This window comes from Oryctolagus cuniculus, chromosome X (assembly GCF_964237555.1).
Source record: "Oryctolagus cuniculus chromosome X, mOryCun1.1, whole genome shotgun sequence".
Classification (NCBI taxonomy): domain Eukaryota; kingdom Metazoa; phylum Chordata; class Mammalia; order Lagomorpha; family Leporidae; genus Oryctolagus; species Oryctolagus cuniculus.
Window position 1 is genome coordinate 51,023,732 of NC_091453.1, and position 19,378 is coordinate 51,043,109.

At 52.0% G+C, this 19,378-nt stretch overlaps 1 protein-coding gene across 5 annotated transcripts; it reads left to right on the top strand.

Moving 5' to 3' along the window:
* Positions 1–1,616: 1,616 nt before the first annotated feature.
* GJB1 (gap junction protein beta 1) lies at positions 1,617–10,931 on the top strand. Of its 5 annotated transcripts, XM_070066308.1 has the most exons (3): positions 1,715–1,730; positions 7,923–8,026; positions 9,411–10,931. In XM_070066308.1, exon 3 carries the CDS (start codon positions 9,427–9,429, stop codon positions 10,276–10,278), a length of 852 nt encoding a protein of 283 aa, XP_069922409.1. In that variant the 5' UTR covers positions 1,715–1,730; positions 7,923–8,026; positions 9,411–9,426; the 3' UTR covers positions 10,279–10,931. The 5 variants fall into 5 exon arrangements, with proteins under 5 accessions (XP_069922408.1, XP_069922409.1, XP_051682836.1 ...); XM_070066307.1 differs by lacking the exon at positions 7,923–8,026 and having other exon boundaries at positions 1,617–1,730; XM_051826876.2 differs by lacking the exons at positions 1,715–1,730; positions 7,923–8,026 and adding an exon at positions 6,948–6,971.
* Positions 10,932–19,378: the final 8,447 nt, after the last annotated feature.

Consider the following 19,378-nt stretch of genomic DNA (forward strand, 5'->3'; position numbering starts at 1 on the left):
GGTTCCTGGCTCTGATCTAGCCCAGCCCTGGCCATTGCGTTCATTTTGAGAGTAAACCAGTGGATTAAAGATCTCTCTCTCTCTTTCTCTCTCTCTCTCTCTCTCTGTAACTGCCTTTCAAACAAATAAAATAAAAAATAAAAGTTCACCTCCTCTAGGAAGCTTTCCATGATTACTTCAGTTTGCTCTTACCTTCCCCTTCTTTGAACTCTCTCAACAAAGTCAGAACCCTGTCCCACCCCAACTCTGGGGCCGGTGTTGTGGTGTAGGAGATAAAGCTCCTGCCTGCATTGCTGGCATCCCATATGGGCACCTGTTTGAGTCCCAGATACTCCACTTCTGATCCACTTCCTTGCTGAAGCATCTGGGAAAACACAAGAAAATGGTCCAAATGCATGGGCCCCTGCCACCCATGTGGGAGACCCAGAAGAAGCCCCAGGCTCCTGGCTTCAGCCTGGCCCAGCCCTGGCCATTGTGGTCATTTGGGGGGTGAACCAGCAGATGGAAGATCTCTCTCTGTCTCTCCTCTCTTTTTGTAACTCTGCCTTTCAAAGAAATAAATCCCTTTTTTAAAAAAAGAAAAAAGAAGAAGACCCCCATAATGGAACACACATAGCAGTGTCTTGGGTCTTGGTCTTGTCTCCTCAGGAAGTTGATCAATTCCTGAAGAACAATTGGGATGTTTTCCCCTCCCCGCCCCCACACTGCCCTGCGAACCGTAGTCCTATGCTGGCTTCCCAGTAGGTGTTCAGTAAGCATTTGTCAACTGATGCATCCCATCCGCAAGCTCAGGTTCGGCCGAGGGAAGCTGAGGCCCTGACTCTCTTTCTGCCAAGGAGCTCAAACTGGGCAGAGGAGCAGAAGGCAGGGGACCAGTTTCTGCTCACTTGGCTTATTTTTGTGCTGCTTCTCAGGCCACAGAATGAGCAGGGTCTTCAGAGAAACCCTCGGTGAGGAAGACCTTGGAATTAGACTGATCCTTGAGTTAATGGTTGACATTCTCTGTTTGCCTTCATGATTGCCAAGATTCGTTGCTCCACATAGTACACGTTGCAGTTCAATCGCCTTGGCCCGGTGGGTAGAAGGCAATTCCCAAGGTGCTTTTAGGGTTTGGGGATGGGGTTAGTCTGTCCCCAGCCATTCAGGACATGGCCAATAAGCAGGAGACCCCGGGGCACACTGGTACTGCCATACAGGTGGGAAGCATCACCAGCAGGCATCACTCATGGCTTTTCGCTCCCAAGGGTCAGGGAATTTTAGCAGCTGGCAGCTGATGGGGTGGCAGGAATGGACCCAGGGCAGGCAGCTCCCTGCAGCTCATCGCACAGCGGGGTCAGCTTGAGCCCAGGAACCAGGGAAGGCTGAAGGCTGCTGAACTCATCAGATAGGACCATGCACATGGGGAGACCATGATGCCTCTCTCTCCCTCTGGGATGGGGCAGTAACTCCAGGCTATGTGATCTGTCTCTCCAAATGCATTGGGAGTCAGGGGATCAATCTTGTTTAATGAGTGAGTGAGTGAGTGTGTGTTTGTGTGTGTGTGTGTCAGGAGGTGGGGCTGGTTAATGTTTGTCTGGTTCCTCCTGGGCTGTGGGCCATTTCTGGCTCTGGCCCTGGCTCATTGTCCCTCCCCTGGGCTGGGCCACCAGTACTTAGTGGCATAGGGCAAGACTCGCCTGCAGACATTCCCTGGGAAAGGACAGCAGCAGCCAGGTGTGGCGGTCGGGCAGGTGAGGAGGAGGGGGCCAGGGAGGGCTCGTGTGCCACAGAGGGGCTGAAGTGGGGACCGGGACGAGGCTGGGGTCTCACCTTCTCTTAATCTCAACAGGCAAGCCACGGAGGTCCCTGCCTCGCTTCCATCTGAGGTGCGGCGTGGCCCCTCCTGCCAGGCGCCAGGCTTGCTTAGGCTCTCTGCAGCCCTTACCTCGAATCCTCTTTCCAGGCTCAAAGTTGATTCTCCTCTCATTCCTAACCTTGGTCCCAGCCAAGGATTCCCCTCACAGGGCCAGATTCCTGGGAAGACAGACCCGAGAGATCCCTAAGGCCCAGGGTGGCCAATTTCCTCTCTCTGGGACTTTTTTTTTTTTTTTTTTTTTTTGCCACACAAGGTTGGGGTTCAGTGGGACCATTAGGCAACACCAGGTGCTACTTTCCTTCCCTGATTACAAAGCAAACACGAATGAACCCAATATGGGGCCACAGGTGGATGAAGACAGTGAGTGCAGCCAGCCAGCCAGCCCATAGACCCGAGGATTTGGGAACATGCGTTTCCATTTTCTCCAGGGAAGTGGGGACACTCAGAGCGCTTGGAGTCACCGGTGGTTTGGAGATCTGAAGAGGGGATGACACCCGCAGCTGTTTGAAAGTTGTTCCAGCTGTTGGGAATGGCCCAGTGGAGTGTGTGGACCTAGAAAATGACATGAGGGGAGGAGACTAGAAACAAGAGGGATTTTAAATGAGAGAAGTGGCAAAGGGGTTGCAGCAGACCAACAGGAAGGGGCCAGGCTGGTGTGTGGGGCTGATTTGACTTCCTAATTGGAGCTCTAGCACTTGCTTACCAGCTGCGTGCTAAGTTACTCAACCTCTGTGAGCTCCCTTTGCCCCATCTATGAATGGAAGACAATAGCTCATGGCTTACGGGGTTGTGGTGGGTTCCTAGCACACAGTAGGCGTTCTGTGAGTGGTGGCTGTGTTAATAATTCTAAGTAGAGAACAACAGGAAGTGAGATAGGCGATTAGATGATGGGGGGAGGAAGGGGATATAGTGCAAACAGTGGATAAGGGAGTTGACATTAGCAGAATTTCTATGAAAAGATCACTGCTGGGGCAGGTGTTTGGCACAAGCTGCTCATTGGGACACCTGTGTCCCATTTCAGTGTATTTGGGTTCGAGGCCCAGCTCCCCTCTTGGTTCCAGCTTCCTGCTAATGCACACCCTGGAAGGCCCAAGTACTTGGGTCCCTGCCACCCACATAGGAGACCCGGATTGAGATCCGGGCTCCTGGTTTCACCCTGACCCAGCCCTGACTGTTGTGGGCATTTGGGGAGTGAACCAGTGGATGGGAGATCTCACTGTCTTTCCCCAATCCTGTCTCTGTACCTTTCAAATAAAATAAAATAATTAAAAAAAAAAAAAAAAAAAACAGAAAAGTTCATGGCAGAAGGGGGAGAGAACACGTTGGAATGAGCTAGACCAGACCTGATCCAAGCCTGACTCCACGTTTCATATGGGAGGGTGGAGAGATAAACTCCAGTCACTGAACTTCCGTGGAACCACAGGGTGGATGCTGGGGAGATAAGCAGGGGAAGAGAACATGCTGGAGAAGTCTGGCTTAGCCGTACCGAAGCGGCGCACACAGCAAGCTGACTGGTGGGTGCCTGGGAAGCAGGGTGGAGTCTTCCCCAGCTAGGCCCTTCTTCTCCCAAGCCCCCAAACCACAAGGATTTCCCTGCAGTGGGAAGGAAAGACAGGGAAGAGGTGGGGACAGGAAGAGAGGGAGACAGATTTGCTGAGTATGCAGGTGCCCGCAGGCTCAGGAAGGAGTAGGGAGTTTTGAGTGGCTGGACTCAAACTCCTTAAAGGAAGAGGAGTCGCCAAAAAGCAGTGCTTGTGGACAAAGGCTCTGAGATGGAAAGAAAATGAATGTGGATTTTACCACTTTAGTGGCGGAGCAACTGCCAGTGAGGCAGGGTTACTTAACTTCTCTGAGCCTCGACTTCCTTGGCTGGAAAATGGGGATGATAGTACAGGACTGTTGTAAAGGACCAAGTGCGGGCTCCTGAATCTGTACTGGGCTTGAGGACTGGGGCAAACGAGAAGGTGAGGGACAGGGCCAAAGCCTTCCAAAACCAGAGCAAGTTCTCGTCTAGCTCAGAAGGAGAGCAAAAACACATACCTGGAGGACACAGAGCTCATGGATACCTGGACTTTACCCCAAAGTCAGGAAAACAATTTGGATTTCAAAACCAGGTCCCTCTCCTGGGTGTTTTTTTTTTTTTTAAGTGAAACACTTGAGGTATTGATGTTGACATAGGATTCGGTTCTTCCCAAGGGGAAAGCAAATTGAGATCCCAGTGCCCACAAGAGGGTCCTTGGAGGCCCCAAAGGGAGCCGCTGGCTGGCTATGCGCTACAAGGCTCAAGATAAGAGGCAGAGCTGCAAGAAACCAGAAATGCAGGGGGTGGGGCCAGGATCCCTGCGGGGCACCCCTGAGGGCCTGAGAGAAAGGGACAGCAGAAGATTTGCTTTGAAGTTTGAGGAAGCAGCCAGAGAAAAAGTAAAAAAAAAGGCAAATCAGAAGAAGGGAGGAAGCAGTGGAAAATCCTGGGAGGGAGGCAGAGGGAGGAGGTGCTGCACTGATAAGGAAGGGGAGCAGGCACTGAGGGGGGGATTAAAGACGGCTTTGGAATGTCCTGTTCCTAAAAACCACCCATGGCAAGACCAGTTCACACTTCCTCCAAGGCAGTAGGAACCCTGGGCAAGACCATAGCTCCACAGTCAGCCGGCCCTGGCTCCAGTCCCAACCCTGCTGAATGAGCCGGTGAGCCTTGAACAGGGTCCTTCACATTTCTTTAGCTCAGGTTCCTCATCCGTGACAGAAGAAAAGCAACATCTGCCTCAGGGGCTTGTGCTGAGCCTTCCAAGAGAGAGTGCACTTTCCAAGGCCTGGAACAAGGCCAGGTGCTTCAGCAAGCGGGTGCTGGTTTTTGTTTTGTTATTTGTTTTTTTGTTTGTTTGTTTGTTTTGACAGACAGAGTGGACAGTAAGAGAGAGAGAGACAGAGAAAGGTCTTCCTTTGCCGTTGGTTCACCCTCCAATGGCCGCCGCGGCCAGCGCGCTGCGGCCGGCGCACCGTGCTGATCCGATGGCAGGAGCCAGGTGCTTCTCCTGGTCTCCCATGGGGTGCAGGGACCCAAGCACTTGGGACATCCTCCACTGCACTCCCGGGCCACAGCAGAGAGCTGGCCTGGAAGAGGGGCAACCAGGACAGAATCCGGCGCCCCGACCGGGACTAGAACCCCGTGTGCCGACGCCGCTAGGCAGAGGATTAGCCTGTTGAGCCGTGGCGCCGGCCGTTGTTATTTGTTTTTTTTTTTTTTTTAGAGTTATTTTATTTTTTTATTTATTTGAAAGAGTTACAGAGAGAGAGAGAGACCTTCCATCTGCTGGTTCACTCCCCAGATGGCCACAATGGCCGGAGCCGTGCTGATCCGAAGCCAGGAGCCAGGAGCTTCTTCCAGGTCTCCCTTGCAGGTACAGGGGCCCAAGGACTTAGGCCATCTTCTACTGCTTTCCCAGGCCATAGCAGAGAGCTGGATCGGAAGTGAAGCAGCTGGGACTTGAACTGCCTCCCATATGGGATGCTGGCGCTGCAGGCAGGGGCTTTAACCCACTGCGCCATAGCACTGGCCCCAGGTGTTTTTTATTTGTTTACTTATTTATTTATTTGAAAGAGCGAGAGAGAGAGAGAGATCAATCTTCCAAGTGTTGGTTCATTCCCCAAATGTCCACCACAGCCAGGGCTGGGCCAGGTCAAAGCCACGAACCAGGAACTCCATCTGTGTTGCCCACATGGGTGGCAGGGGCTCTGACACTTGGGCCATCCTCCACTGCTTTCCCAGGTGCATTAGCAGCGAGCTGGATCTGAAGTGGAGCAGCCAGAACTCGAACCAGCACTGATATGGGATGTCAACGTCACAGTTGGAAGCTTAACCTGCTGTGCCAAATGCCTGCCCCAGCAAATGGTTATTTTTTATTTATTTATTTATTTTATTTTTTGTCAGGCAGAGAGAGAGAGAGAGAGAGAGAGAGTTATAGACAGTGAGAAAGGTCTTCCTTCTGTTGGTTCACCCCTCAAATGGCTGCTACGGCCAGCGTGCTGTGCTGATCTGAAGCCAGGAGCCAGGTGCTTCCTCCTGGTCTCCCATGCAGGTGCAGGGACCCAAGCACTTGGGCCATCCTCCACTGCCTTTCCGGGCCACAGCAGAGAGCTGGACTGGAAGAGGAGCAACCGGGACTAGTACCCAGCGCCCCAACTGGGACTCGAACCCCGGGGTGCCTGCGCCACAGGCAGAGGATTAGCCAAGTGAGCCACGGCGCCGGCCGCAAATGGTTATTCTTAATAATGCTCTTCCACAGGGTCAGCTCTGTGGCACAGCAGGTTAATGCCCTGGCCTGAAGCGCCGGCATCCCATATGGGCACCAGTTCTAGTCCCGGGTGCTCCACTTCCAATCCAGCTCTCTGCTGTGGCCTGGGAAAGCAGTAGAAGGTGGCCCAAGTCCTTGGGCCCCTGCACCCATGTGAGAGACCCGGAAGAAGCTCCTGGCGCCTGGCTTCGGATCAGTGCAGCTTCAGCTGTTGCAGCCATCTGGGGAGTGAACCAGCGGATGGAAGACTTCGCTTTCTCTGTCTCTGTCTCTACCTCTCTCTGAAACTCTGTCTTCCAAATAAATAAAATAAATCTTAAAAAAATGCTCTTCCACCACCTGTTGTAGACACACTTGCCAGCCAAAGCAGTTCTTTTTTTAATAATTTTTTTTTTTTTGACAGGCAGAGTGGACAGTGAGAGAGAGAGACAGAGAGAAAGGTCTTCCTTTGCCGTTGGTTCACCCTCCAGTGGCCGCCGCGGCCAGCGCGCTGTGGCCGGTGCACCGCGCTGATCCGATGGCAGGAGCCAGGTACTTATCCTGGTCTCCCATGGGGTGCAGGGCCCAAGGACTTGGGCCATCCTCCACTGCACTCCCTGGCCACAGCAGAGAGCTGGCCTGGAAGAGGGGCACCGGTATTTTTTATTTTTTAAGATTTATTTATTAATGTGAAAGTCAGAGTTACACACAGAGAGGAGAGGCAGAGAGAGAGAGAGAGAGAGAGGTTCTCCATCTGCTTGTTCACTCCCCAATTGGCCACAAAGGACGGAGCTGCGCCCATCCGAAGCCAGGAGCCAGGAGCTTCTTCCGGGTCTGCCATGCGGGTACGAGTGCCCAAGGACTTGGGCCATCTTCTACTGCTTTCCCAGACCATAGTGGAGAGCTGGATCAGAAGTGGAGCAGCCGTGACTCTAACTGGTGCCTATACGGGATGCCGGCACTGCAGGTGGTGGCTTTACCCACTACGCCACAGCGCCGGCCCCCAAAGCTGATATCAGGGTCTCCTGCAGCAGCTTTGCCTCCAGCATCCCAGGACTGGGAGAAAGGACTCCCATGTCCCAGATTCCCCATGCTGGTTTGGGTACCCAACATGAACGCACCAAGGCTGGCTGGCTGGCTAGCTTGCATGCTTGCTTGATTGACTAATTTAATGCTAAATAAAGAAACCCTGCTCAGAGAAGTATTCTCCACCCTATGGACTGTCCCTTCTTCCCTCAGTTTCCTTCACTTTGCCAGTTCCTGTTACTCTACCCCTTCCCTCTTCTTCAGAGAGAACCACCCAGAAGCACTGCTGTGGAGCTTGCACGGGGGTGGTCCGGGAGCCGGGGTGTGGGGGGGTGGGGGGGGGCGGAGGGCAGGTGCCAAAGTGTCTTGCCTTTGCTCTGGCACAGGCCTTCGTGATCACTTCACATCCATTCCCCTGCTTCTGGCATGATCTCCTTGCAACCTCATGGCGGAAGTGATGGGAGGCGGGATGTGTGTGGAGGTGCCTTCTTTGCCTGCCTAAGAGCCAGAGAATTGCTTGCCTGGAGCAACTGGCAAGCTCACAAAAGCGGGAGGTTATAATATGCCCTCCGTATTGGAGACAGGGCAGCCATGGAGCTATCTGTTCTATCTAGACGGACTCTACAGGTCAACAATGGACTTGGGGAGAAAAGAGAGAGAGCAAGAGAGAGGGAGCTCTTGGGTTGGGCAGATCATGCTTTCTCACCCTGAGAAGGTTCTGAATGCCCTTGATCACCAACTGTGAAATCAGATTTGGGCTACTTTTGCAGGTTGCCTCATTGAATCTCACAATGACCTTGGCTATTAACCCCACTGATAGATGAGCAAGCAGGCTCAGAGGAATTCTGTAACGAGCCCAAGGTCATAGTTACAGGTAAAGAAGCCGGATTGGAACTCATGGCTGTGATTTACCTCTTCTGTATCCTAACCTTGTTTGCCTGTTGTCCTTTGGCTGTCTCCTTCTGGTTTCCACTCACCGAGTGCCCACCTGGTCATCCTGTGGGTGGCTCCCCTCTGCTGGTGCTCAGGGAGGGACGGTCAGGGTTTGCTCCATGGCACTGGGATCGGACTGTACTCACAAGTCAGCAACTTCCAGGCTCCTTGTGCTTTTACAGGCAACATGGCCTTTGCTTTTGAATTTGCTTTCCTCGTTCACGGCTAGCCTTTGCTTTTGCTGACACCGTGTGTAAAAGCACAAGGAGTCTGCTCCTGTGGAGAGACCCTAGGCTTCTGCCACGGATGCTCGTGTGCCTCCCCCTCCCCCTTCGGCTTTCTAGCTGTGCAAGCTGCAGTGAGCACTTACTTACCTGAGCGCCAGCTTCTGCGTCTGGAAAATGGAGTAACAAGCTTTCTAAATGGGTTGAAGGAAAAAGTATACTGGAGAGGGCTTGATAAATACGAGCTCCCTTTCCCCTCTCTGAGCTCACGCGTATCCCATGGGATCTCAACCTAGGAAATATCCTGGTGACCCCAAGTTTCTGATAGGGCCATGGAAGAAGGTCTCAGCCCAGAGCCTCCTGGCCGCCTGGGGTCCCCTCTCACATGCACCTGTCTATCTTCCCTCTCCCTCCCCCACCCCTGAAACTATTCTTCTGGTGGGGCCATGGGGCGGGTGCGGCGATGGACCGGGCGGGCACAGAACAGGTGGGTGCAGGCTGGGTGTCCGGCGCTGGGACACAAGTGCTCTGTGTGGAGGGTGGGCGGAAGTCATGGCGTTTGATCTGAATTCTAAAGGGCGTTGTTCAGATCTCCACAAAGGTCCTATTGTGCAGACACTGGGTATAAAGCAGCATATGACTCCCCAGCACCGGGCGGTGATGAATTGGGACGCAGGCGCGGACCCAGGGACCACTCCCCCTGCACAGACATGAGACCATAGGGGACCTGGCTGGGTGGCCTCAGGGATAGGCGCTCCCCAAGGTAACGGGCTTGGTTGGGTTCATCCCAGGTCCAGAGTTCAGGAGCTGGGGGTGGTGAGCCGGAGGGAGAGCAGAATGAGATGGGCCTGGCAGCGAAGGGCTGGAGGGGGAAGAATGGTTGGATGAGAGTGAAGAAGGGGGATGGGTCCTGGGGAGGTCAAGCCCAGCGAGTGAGGAGGAGGAGAGGCTAGCCAAGAAGATGGGGAGAAGAGGCAAGCTGTGACTAGCCTTCCTTTTCTGCTACTGGCCTGTGGAGAGGGGGACGGTCAGGCGGCGCAATGGCCACCAGCTGCCCGGGGCCAAGCTTCTCACTGCTTGCTGCTGGCTCGTGTCTTGCAGGTGTGCATGAGGCAGGATGAACTGGACGGGTTTGTACACTTTGCTCAGCGGCGTGAACCGGCATTCGACCGCCATTGGCCGAGTGTGGCTGTCGGTCATTTTCATCTTCAGAATCATGGTGCTGGTGGTGGCGGCCGAGAGTGTGTGGGGTGATGAGAAGTCTTCCTTCATCTGCAACACCCTCCAGCCTGGCTGCAACAGCGTGTGCTACGACCACTTTTTCCCCATTTCCCACGTGCGCCTGTGGTCTCTGCAGCTCATCCTGGTTTCCACCCCGGCTCTCCTCGTGGCCATGCACGTGGCTCACCAGCAGCACATTGAGAAGAAAATGCTGCGACTGGAGGGCCACGTGGACCCCCTGCAACTGGAGGAGGTCAAGAGGCACAAGGTCCACATCTCAGGGACACTGTGGTGGACCTATGTGATCAGCGTGGTGTTCCGGCTGCTCTTTGAGGCCGTCTTCATGTATGTCTTTTACCTGCTCTACCCCGGCTATGCCATGGTGCGGCTGGTCAAGTGTGAGGCCTACCCCTGCCCCAATACAGTGGACTGCTTCGTGTCCCGGCCCACCGAGAAAACCGTCTTCACCGTCTTTATGCTGGCTGCCTCCGGCATCTGCATCATCCTCAACGTGGCCGAGGTGGTGTACCTCATCATCAGGGCCTGCGCCCGCCGAGCCCAGCGCCGCTCCAATCCGCCCTCCCGCAAGGGCTCGGGCTTCGGCCACCGCCTCTCGCCTGAGTACAAGCAGAATGAGATCAACAAGCTGCTGAGCGAGCAGGATGGCTCCCTGAAAGACATACTGCGCCGCAGCCCTGGTACCGGGGCTGGGCTGGCGGAGAAGAGCGACCGCTGCTCAGCCTGCTGATGCTACGGACCAGGCAACCTCCTATCCCACCCTGCCCTGGGCCTGCCCCCTCCAACTCCCCTGCCCGTGCACAGACCTCTGCCTGCTAAGGATTATTACCCCACCCAAACCTTCCTTCCCTCTCTCCCTCCCTTCCTCCCAGGGCCTTCAGTCTGAGGAGCTAGACGGCTGGGGAGCTGGCGGCCACTTCTATGCCCACCCACGTTCAAGGTTACTGGGGATGTGGGCAGCTTTCTTCCTGCCTGCATCCCTTCCTCTTCCCTCTCCTTCTCCCTCTCCCTGGGACAACTAGGCACCAGGGACGGGATGATCTGACAGCATGTCCAATTCTGAAACTAATCTTAACCCCATGCTGTCAGATACCCTATTGCTAAGTCACATCAGTGGGGAGGGTTGCGGGCAAGTGAAATAGACAGGGTGCAGTGGACATGTGGGTGGAGAAGGGAGGGTAGCCAAGCACAAGACGAGGAGGGACAGCACTTGCCGGCCCAGCCACAAGCAAAAAGAGGACATGCCTGGGGGAGGGAGTCAGGGAGGGAGGAGAAGCAGGCAGATAAGTTGGACTGGGGGTTGGTCAGGGCTGCCCCTGCCTCTAGTCCCCAAGGCCTCTCTCTGCCTGAAATGTTACACATTAAACAGGATTTTACAGTAAATGAAGAGGTGGCTTGTGTGTTTGTCCACGTTCTTTCTCCTGCAACCTCTGACCTCCCCCGGATGAGCTGGCCTTGGCTTTTTGCTGATCAAGAAGGGAACTGGCCGAAAGAAACTGTGGCTGGAGTAGCTGAAGCTTCAAAGGCAGAAGCACTGCACTCCTGGCCTGGCCGAGCCAGCCCCTGAGCCATTCTTTCCTGCTTTCGGTTGTTCTCCTTGTTGGGTTTTCTTGTTTGTTTGGTTGGTTGGTTGGTTTGGTTTGGTTTAGTTTGGTTTTGGTTTCTCGTCGTTTTTTCATAACCGCTTTATTGGGACCGAGTTCACATACCTCCTTCCTCTGATTTGAAAACAGATTAAAATGACAACTCCCTCTGGAGAAACAGGAAATGACAGAGAAATTTCTCACATCTGAGAGCATGGCCCACGTTCTCTGGGTGCCTGGGTGAGGGGCCCCTCCCCCATGCGCCTGAGAGAGCTGTCCCCTTTGCTCCCTGGAAGGGCAGCACCACCTGCCAAACGGTACCCCACCATCCATGCACCTGGAGGGGTGCACAAGGACTCTGGCCTTTCTCTCTGGACAGAGCCACTCTAATTCCATCCTCTTTCCCAATTTTCTGCCCTCCAGAATCAAGACCGTCATCCCAGAGATGCCTCCACCACAGGTCAAACATTGCACAGCCAGTGTTTCCTTACCAGCATCACCTTCCCCTTAGCAAAAGCCCCGGGCTGGGACTTGCCAAAGCTGGGTTTGGGTCCCCGTACTGTCATCTATTAAGCGAAGACATTCCCTTTCCCCAAGCCTCAGTTTCCCTTGTCAGCAAACAAGGGCTGGCCTAGCACATGTGGAAGCCTCCTTCGCCACTGCGTGCTCCTGGGATTCTTAAGACACTTCTGCACCTCACAGGGATTCCACCACTTTATAAGCAGGGCTCTCCCAGTCAAAATTTTCCTCCCACAGGGGCTGGGGTTGTGGCTCAGTGTGTAAGGCTGCTCCTTGTAACATCTGTATCCCATATCGGAGTGCTGCTCAATCCAGCTCCCTGCTAATGCGCCTGGGAGAGCAATGGAAGAGGGCCCAAATGCTTGGGCCCCCTGCCACCCACGTGAAATACCTGGATGGAGTCCCAGGCTCCTGGCTTCAGCTTGGCCCAGACCTGGCTGTTGCAGCCATTTGGGAGAATAACCCAGTGGATGAAAGATCTTTCTCTCTCTCCCTCTCCCTCTCCCTCTTTCTCTCCTCTCTCCCTATATGTGTGTGTCTGTCTCTCCTTCTCTCTCTGTCACTCTGCCTTTGAAATAAATCCTTTAAAAAAAAAAAAGCTTCTTCCACGGCAAGTTTGCCTCCTCAGTTTCTCTACTTCACAACAGGAGAGATTGTCGCTCCCTCTTAGAATACACAGGCTCCGCGTGAGAAAGGGAGAGCCAATAAAGGCATCCCTCTCCTCAGAATTGTTGCCCTTCTCGAAACAGCTTTTCCCTTCAGAGGGAAAGCATGGAAGGTTTCTTCATTCAAGCAGATTTCTGCTTCAGAAAAGAAGGGAGGGGATGAGTATTCCTTTCCATCACACTTAGCAACCCCTATGAGATAGCATCCCGGCTCTTAAAGGAGAAACCATCCTTTCCTGCAAGACATTTCTTCCACAGATTCCATCCTGGTCCAAGAGGCAACCTCCCCCACCCTCCCCATGTGGAAAACCTGCTACAGCCATCGGAAATCTAGTTTCTCTTCAACAGTCTGCCAATCCCCCTTGGAAAGACACTCTGATTCCAGATCAAGGCTTTCCTCTCCAGGGAGCAGCGCTAGGACAATAAAGCTAACTGGCATTTGGTGTAGCAGTTAAGACACCCACGTCCTTGGGGCTGGTGCTGTGGTGTAGTGGGTAAAGCTGCCGCCTGCAGTGTTGGCATCTCATATGGACACCGGTTCGAGTCCCGTCTGCTCCACTTCCAAGCTAGCTCTCTGCTATGGCCTGGGAAAGCAGTGGAAGATGGCCCAAGTGCTTGGGCCCTGCACCCATGTGGGAGACCCGGAGGAAGCTCCTGGCTCCTGGCTCCTGGCTTCAGATCAGAGCAGCTCCAGCTGTTACGGCCAATTGGGGAGTGATCCGGTAGATGGAAGACCTCTCTCTCTCTCTCTCTGATTCTCCTTCTCTCTGTGTGTAATTCTGACTTTCAAATAAATAATTTTTTTAAAAAAAATCCTTAAAAAAAAAAAGAGGTACCCACGTCCTATATCAGAGCGCCTGAGTTCCATACCCAGGTCTGGCTCCTGACTCCAACAACTTCCTGCTAGTGGGGTCCTGGAGGCAGCAAGGATGGCTCAAGGGAATGGGTTCCTGCCACTCACATGAGAGATCTAGAATGAGTTTCCAGCTCCCGGGACTTGCCAATTACGTGGGCATTTGGGGAGTAAACCAGCAGATGGGTTCTCTCTCTCTCTCTCTGCCTCTCTAATTAATTAATTAAAAGGAAAAAAAAGAGTTAATGGCTATGTGTCCCAGCCTAAGGAAGGAGCTATGCCAGAGAACCAGGTAGGAGCAAGCTGAAGGAGCGTTGAGGGGAGATGGAGGACACATGTCCCAGGGAAATGGGGAGAAGGCCAGGCTGATGTCAGGAATAACTTTTTGAAAAACTACTTTTCTGAGAGACAGATAAAACAATAGACAGCTGGCTTCTGCTGGTTCACTCTCCAGGTACCCACAATGGCCTGAACTAGCTGAAACTGGGAGCAGGATGCTCAATTCAGGTCTTCCAAGTGGGCAGCAGGAGCTCCATTACTTCAGCCATCACTGCTGCCCTCCAGGGTCTACATTAGCAGCAAGCTGAAGTCAGGAGCTGCAGCTGGATATTAAACTGAGATACTCACCAGCGCCGTGGCTCACTAGGCTAATCCTCCGCCTGCGGCACCGGCACACCGGGTTCTAGTCCCGGTTGGGGCTCCGGATTCTGTCCCGGTTGCCCCCCTTCCAGGCCAGCTCTCTGCTGTAGCCAGGGAGTGCAGTGGAGGATGGCCCAAGTGCTTGGGCCCTGCACCCCATGGGAGACCAGGAGAAGCACCTGGCTCCTGGCTTCAGATCAGCGCGGTGCGCTGGCCGCACTGCGCCGGCCGCAGCGGCCATTGGAGGGTGAACCAACGGCAAAGGAAGACCTTTCTCTCTCTCTCTCTCTCTCTCTCTCTCACTGTCCACTCTGCCTGTCAAAAAAAAAAAATAAAAAAATAAAAAAAAATGAAAAAAAAAAAAAACTGAGATACTCTAAAAGGGGATGCTGACATCTTAACCAGTGGGCTGAACACCTGCCCTTGACTTTTTTTTAAAGATTTATTTATTTATTTGAGAGGCAGAGTTACAGAGAGAGAGCGGGAGAGATAGAGACAGAGGTCTTCCATCTACTGGTTCATTCCCCAATTCCCCAAATGGTCACAATGGCTGGAGCTGGGCCAGACAGAAACCAGGAACCAGGAGCTTCTTCCAGGTCTCCCACGTGGGTGCACGGGTCCAAGCACTTGGGCCATCTTTCACTACTTTGTCAGGCCATTAGCAGGGAGCTGGATAGGAATTGGAGCAGCCAGGACTTGAACCGGTGCCCATATGGGATACCGGCCGTGCAGGTGGAAGCTTAACCTACTGGCCCCTACTTTTTTTTAATTGTGGCTCTAGCACAATGGTGTAAGGGGGAGACACTGAGACTAGTGAGGCCTGGTACATAGTGGACATCCAGTGTGCTCAGTGACTGGGGTACTGAAGGGGTCATTAGAATTATCACACCTGGCTCTCCAGGTCTGTTTCCTCATCTGCAATATAGGGTTAATAATAACCTCTGTACCTCTTTCATGGAGATTTTGTGAGAACCAAACAAGATGTGTTCAAAAACTCGTTATCAACTCTAAAGTAAGGCGAGGTCATCTCATAAGCACTGAAACCATGACCTTAAGGTGTGCTAGAACTCTCGATGAGCCAGAAAGGAGTGAGATTGGTTCAGCTAAGCTGAAGCTGGTATCAAAACACACACACACACACACACACAGCAATAGTAGTGTTAGCTCCCCTAGGCAGCAGACAGCAATCCAAACAGCAAAGTCCATGAGATGTTGCAAACTTGAGCATGATCCATTTAAGGGTCAATATTCATGGGGTCTGATCTAGAGGCAGAAAAGACCTAGTGGGCCGGCGCTGTGGCACAGCGGGTTAACTCCCTGGCCTGAAGTGCCCGCATCCCATATGGGTACTGGTTCAAGACCTGGCTGCTCCACTTCCACTCCAGCTCTCTACTATGGCCTGGGAAAGCAGTAGAAGATGGCCCAAGTCCTTGGGCCCCTGCACCCACGTGGGAAACCTGGAAGAAGCTCCTGGTTCCTGGCTTTGGATCAGCACAGCTCTGGCTGTTGTGGCCAGTTGGGGAGTAAACCAGTGGATGGAACACCTCTCTCTCTTTCTCTCTCTCTCTCTCTCTCTCTCTCTCTGTACCTCTCTTCTCTCTGTATAACTCTGACTTTCAAATAAATAAATAAAATTTAAAAATAAAAAAAAAGACCTAGTAACAGGAGAGCCTTGCACTCTGCCCCTCGTGGCACTGATGCTTTTAAGGACTTCTTGTCTTTTAGAGGTGTCCAAACACAGAGATGCCAAGAACTGGAGGGGTGGGGGGCAAGGGACCAAGCCAGCTCCTGGATGAAGGGGCTGTCTGAATGAACGAGGAGAGTAGTCAGGCCCCAGCCAGCTGAGTTGGAATTTCAAAGAAAGCTGCAGTATCCATAGAGAATTGGCATGGCAACCACAAACTGGCTCACATGCTCAGTCAGATAGCCTGGGTGCCCACAGTGGGTGCCAGAGAATGCTTGCTCCAGGTACTGATTCCACAATACTTAAGTACCAAGCCTGACCCATGGCAGAGACAGGGGTACAAAAGCCCACCAAGTTCAGCTCCCTTTGGTTCCTGGACTAAGCTAAGCTGAATCTACATCAAGGCATTCAATGTGGTGAGGGGGGTGGTGGGGGGAGCAGGCAGAAACCATGCAGATATCTGAACATGCATGGTGTGGTTTCAGAGTTAGACAAATCATCTGCTGCTATGGAGGATGTGAGGAGTGGGGTGGCTAGAGCGGGGTGGGAAAGACACACTAGGACCGGCTTGTGATGGACCTTGTGTGTCACCATAAGGAGATAAGACTGCCCTATAGGTAGCAGGAACCCACTAAGGATTTTCAGAATAGAAAAATTCTTTGCCTGTGCAGCCATTTGGGAAGTGAACCAGCGGATGGAAGATTCTCTCTCTCTCTCTCTCTCTCTTTCTCTCTCTCTCTCTCCCTCTCCCTCTCCCTCTTTCTGTAACTCTGCCTCTCAAATAAATAAATAAATCTTAAAAAAGACATTTGCATAAGAGTTTGGACTCTTAGGCTGCACATGTTAGAATGCTACTGACTTAAAAGGCAGGCTACCAAACCAACAGGCCATCTTGTTGTCAGGATTATAGACAGACTGTGGAGGTGGCAAGGAGATCCAGGTCAGGGCAGACCTTGGCACAAGCAGATGCAGTAAAGTTGATGGCAGAAAGAGCAGGATGAATTGACAGTGGACTTGAAGGAGAAATGTTACTTACACAGGATGGGACCGACTGCTCTCTGGTTCTCCTGAAGCCCCCGTGAAGTCTGCAGCTTAGTGATCTAAAGCAGCATCCATGTCCTTCCTACCTCTGTGACTTTGGCCATGTTACTTGGCCACTCTATGCTTCAGTTTCCTTATCTGTAAAGCAGAAATAATAACAGCACCTGTGCCATAGCACTGGCACGAGGATTAAAAGCCCTCATTATAAGAAGTTACTTCCAAAAGTTCATGGAAAAGTGAAACGAAATGTTCAATTCATTTTGGTGCACAAAACTTTGAAATCCATATAATTTTGGCATCATAAACATTTCCTTGATTTTTTTTGAAGACTCCTTCGTATATAAAGGACTTGGAACAGTGCCTGGTCGATAGTAAGCTCTAGACAAATGTGCGCTGTTATTTCATCCCCCGGTCTTTTTTTTTTTTTTAAGCTTTATTTTTAAATTTTATTTGAAAGGCAGAGTTACAGTGAGTGAGTGAGTGAGAGAGAGAGAAAGAGACAAAGATTTTTCATCCTCCAGTTCACTCTCCAAATGGCTACAACAGCCAGAGCTGGGCCAGTCCAAAACCAGGAGCCAGGATCTTCTTCTGGGTTTCCCACATGGGTGCAGGGGTCCAAGCACTTGGGCCATCTTCCACTGCTTCCCCAGGCACATTAGCAAGGAGTTGGATCGGAAGTGGAGCAGCTGGGACTTGAACTGGCACCCATATGGGACACTGGCATCACAGACAATGGCTTTACTCACTATATCACAGTGCTGGCCTCCATCCCCCAGTCTTTACCCTCCCCCACTTATTCGCCAGCCCTCCCAAACACTGAGCTAACCTCTGTCTCACCTAATCAACATGTGTTCTTGACTCTGTAGCTGTCAACTGCCATAGGAGTGTGCTTAAGCAACTCTCTATGTTTGTATGCATGTGTAGTGGAACATATGACCACACTTGTATATATATGGGAGATGATGGCTGGGATGGGAGTGTCTTAATTCTTAATGTAGTTTTAATGAAAAAGATGTGTCCCAATCATAATATAGCCTGAATCTTTATTACTAAACTTAGGGGCCGGCGCTGTGGCGTAGCAGGTAAAGCCAGCATCCCATATGGGTGCCAGTTTGAGACCCAGCTGCTCCACTTCCAATCCAGCTCTCTGCTATGGCCTGAGAAAGCAGTAGAAGATGGCCCAAGCCCTTGGGCCCCTGCACTCACATGGGAGGACCCAGCGGAAGCTCCTGGCTCCTGGCTTCAGATCAACGCGGCTCCAGCCATTGCAGCCAATTGGGGAGTGAACCAGTGGATGGAAGACCTCTCTCTCATCTCTCTCTCTCTCTCTCTCTGAGAGAAGACTTATTTTCAATGTACAATAAATCAATCTTTTAAAAAATTACCAGACTTAGAAATAACTTCGGTGGATGAACAGAAAGGAGGCTGGGTTTACAGAGCCCCCAGTATGTGCTGATTTGGTGCAAAATTAAGGCCTGACATACATAATCTAAGTACGGGCAAGTTAGCTAGTATTATCATCTCCATACATATGGATGAGGACATGGAGGCTCAGAGAGGTTAAGTACCACCTCCACAGGTTGCACAGCTTCAAGATGTTTAGAAATAAAACCTAGGCCTAGCCATGGCGTTATGACCCTACTACACCACAGTACTGGCCCCAAAAACTTCTTTTTTTTAATATTTATGTATTTATTTGAAAGTCAGAGTTACAGAGAAGCAGAGGCAGAGACAAGGAGAGAGGTCTTCCATCTGCTGGTTCGCTCCCTAAATGGCCACAATGGCCAGAACTGTGCCAATCTGAAGCCAGGAGCCAAGGACTTCTTCCGGGTCTCCCACATGGGTGCAGGGGCCCAAGTATGTGGGCCATCTTCCACTGCTTTCCTAGGCCATAGCTGGGAGTTGGATTGGAGGTGGAGCAGCCAGGACTCAAACGGGTGCTCACATGGGATGCCAGCACTGCAGGTGGCAGCTTTACAGGCTACACCACAGTGCAAACTTCTTTTTAAAATTTATTTATTATTTGAAAAGCAGAGTTACAGAGACACAGAGGGAGGTATCTTTCACCTGCTGGTTACTCTCCATATGGTTGCAACAGCCAGGGCTGGACCATGCTGAAGCCAGGAGCCAGGAGTGAACCAGTGGATGAACTCTCTCTGTTTCTGTCTCAAATAAATAAATAAACAAACCTTTTTTAAAAATGAAGAAGAAGAGGGGTGGGAAGCTTCCATTCACTGGTTCACTCCCCAGAAGGCCATAACATCCAGGTTGAAGCCAGGAGCCAGGAACTCTATCTGGGTGTCCCACATGGGTGGCAGGGGCCCAAGTACTCAGACCATCACCCACTGCCTTCCTAGATGCATTAGCAGGGAGCTGGAACAGAAGCAGAGCAGCTGGGACTTGAATCTGTGCTCCAATATGAGATGCCAGGATTGCAGGCAGCAATTTGACCCACTACACCACAACGCCAGTGCCTGAACCTGTTTTAAAATTTATTTAGGGGCCAGCGCTATGGCATAGTGGGCTAAAGCCTCCAACTATGGTGACAGCAGTGTCCCGGCCACTCCTCTTCTGATCCAGCTCTCTTCTTCTGTGGCCTGGGAAAGCAGTGGAAGAGGGCCCAAGTGCTTGGGCCTGTACCATCCATGTGGGAGACCCAGATGAAACTCCTGACTCCTGGCTTCAGATTGGCTCAGCTCCGGCTGTTGTGGCAATTTGGGGGGTGAACCTGCATTTGAAAGATCTTTCTCTCTGCCTCTCTCTCTGTCTGTAACTCTACCCTCTCAAATAAGTAAATAAAATCGTTTAAAATTATTTATTTAATTTAAAACATTTTTATTTAAAAA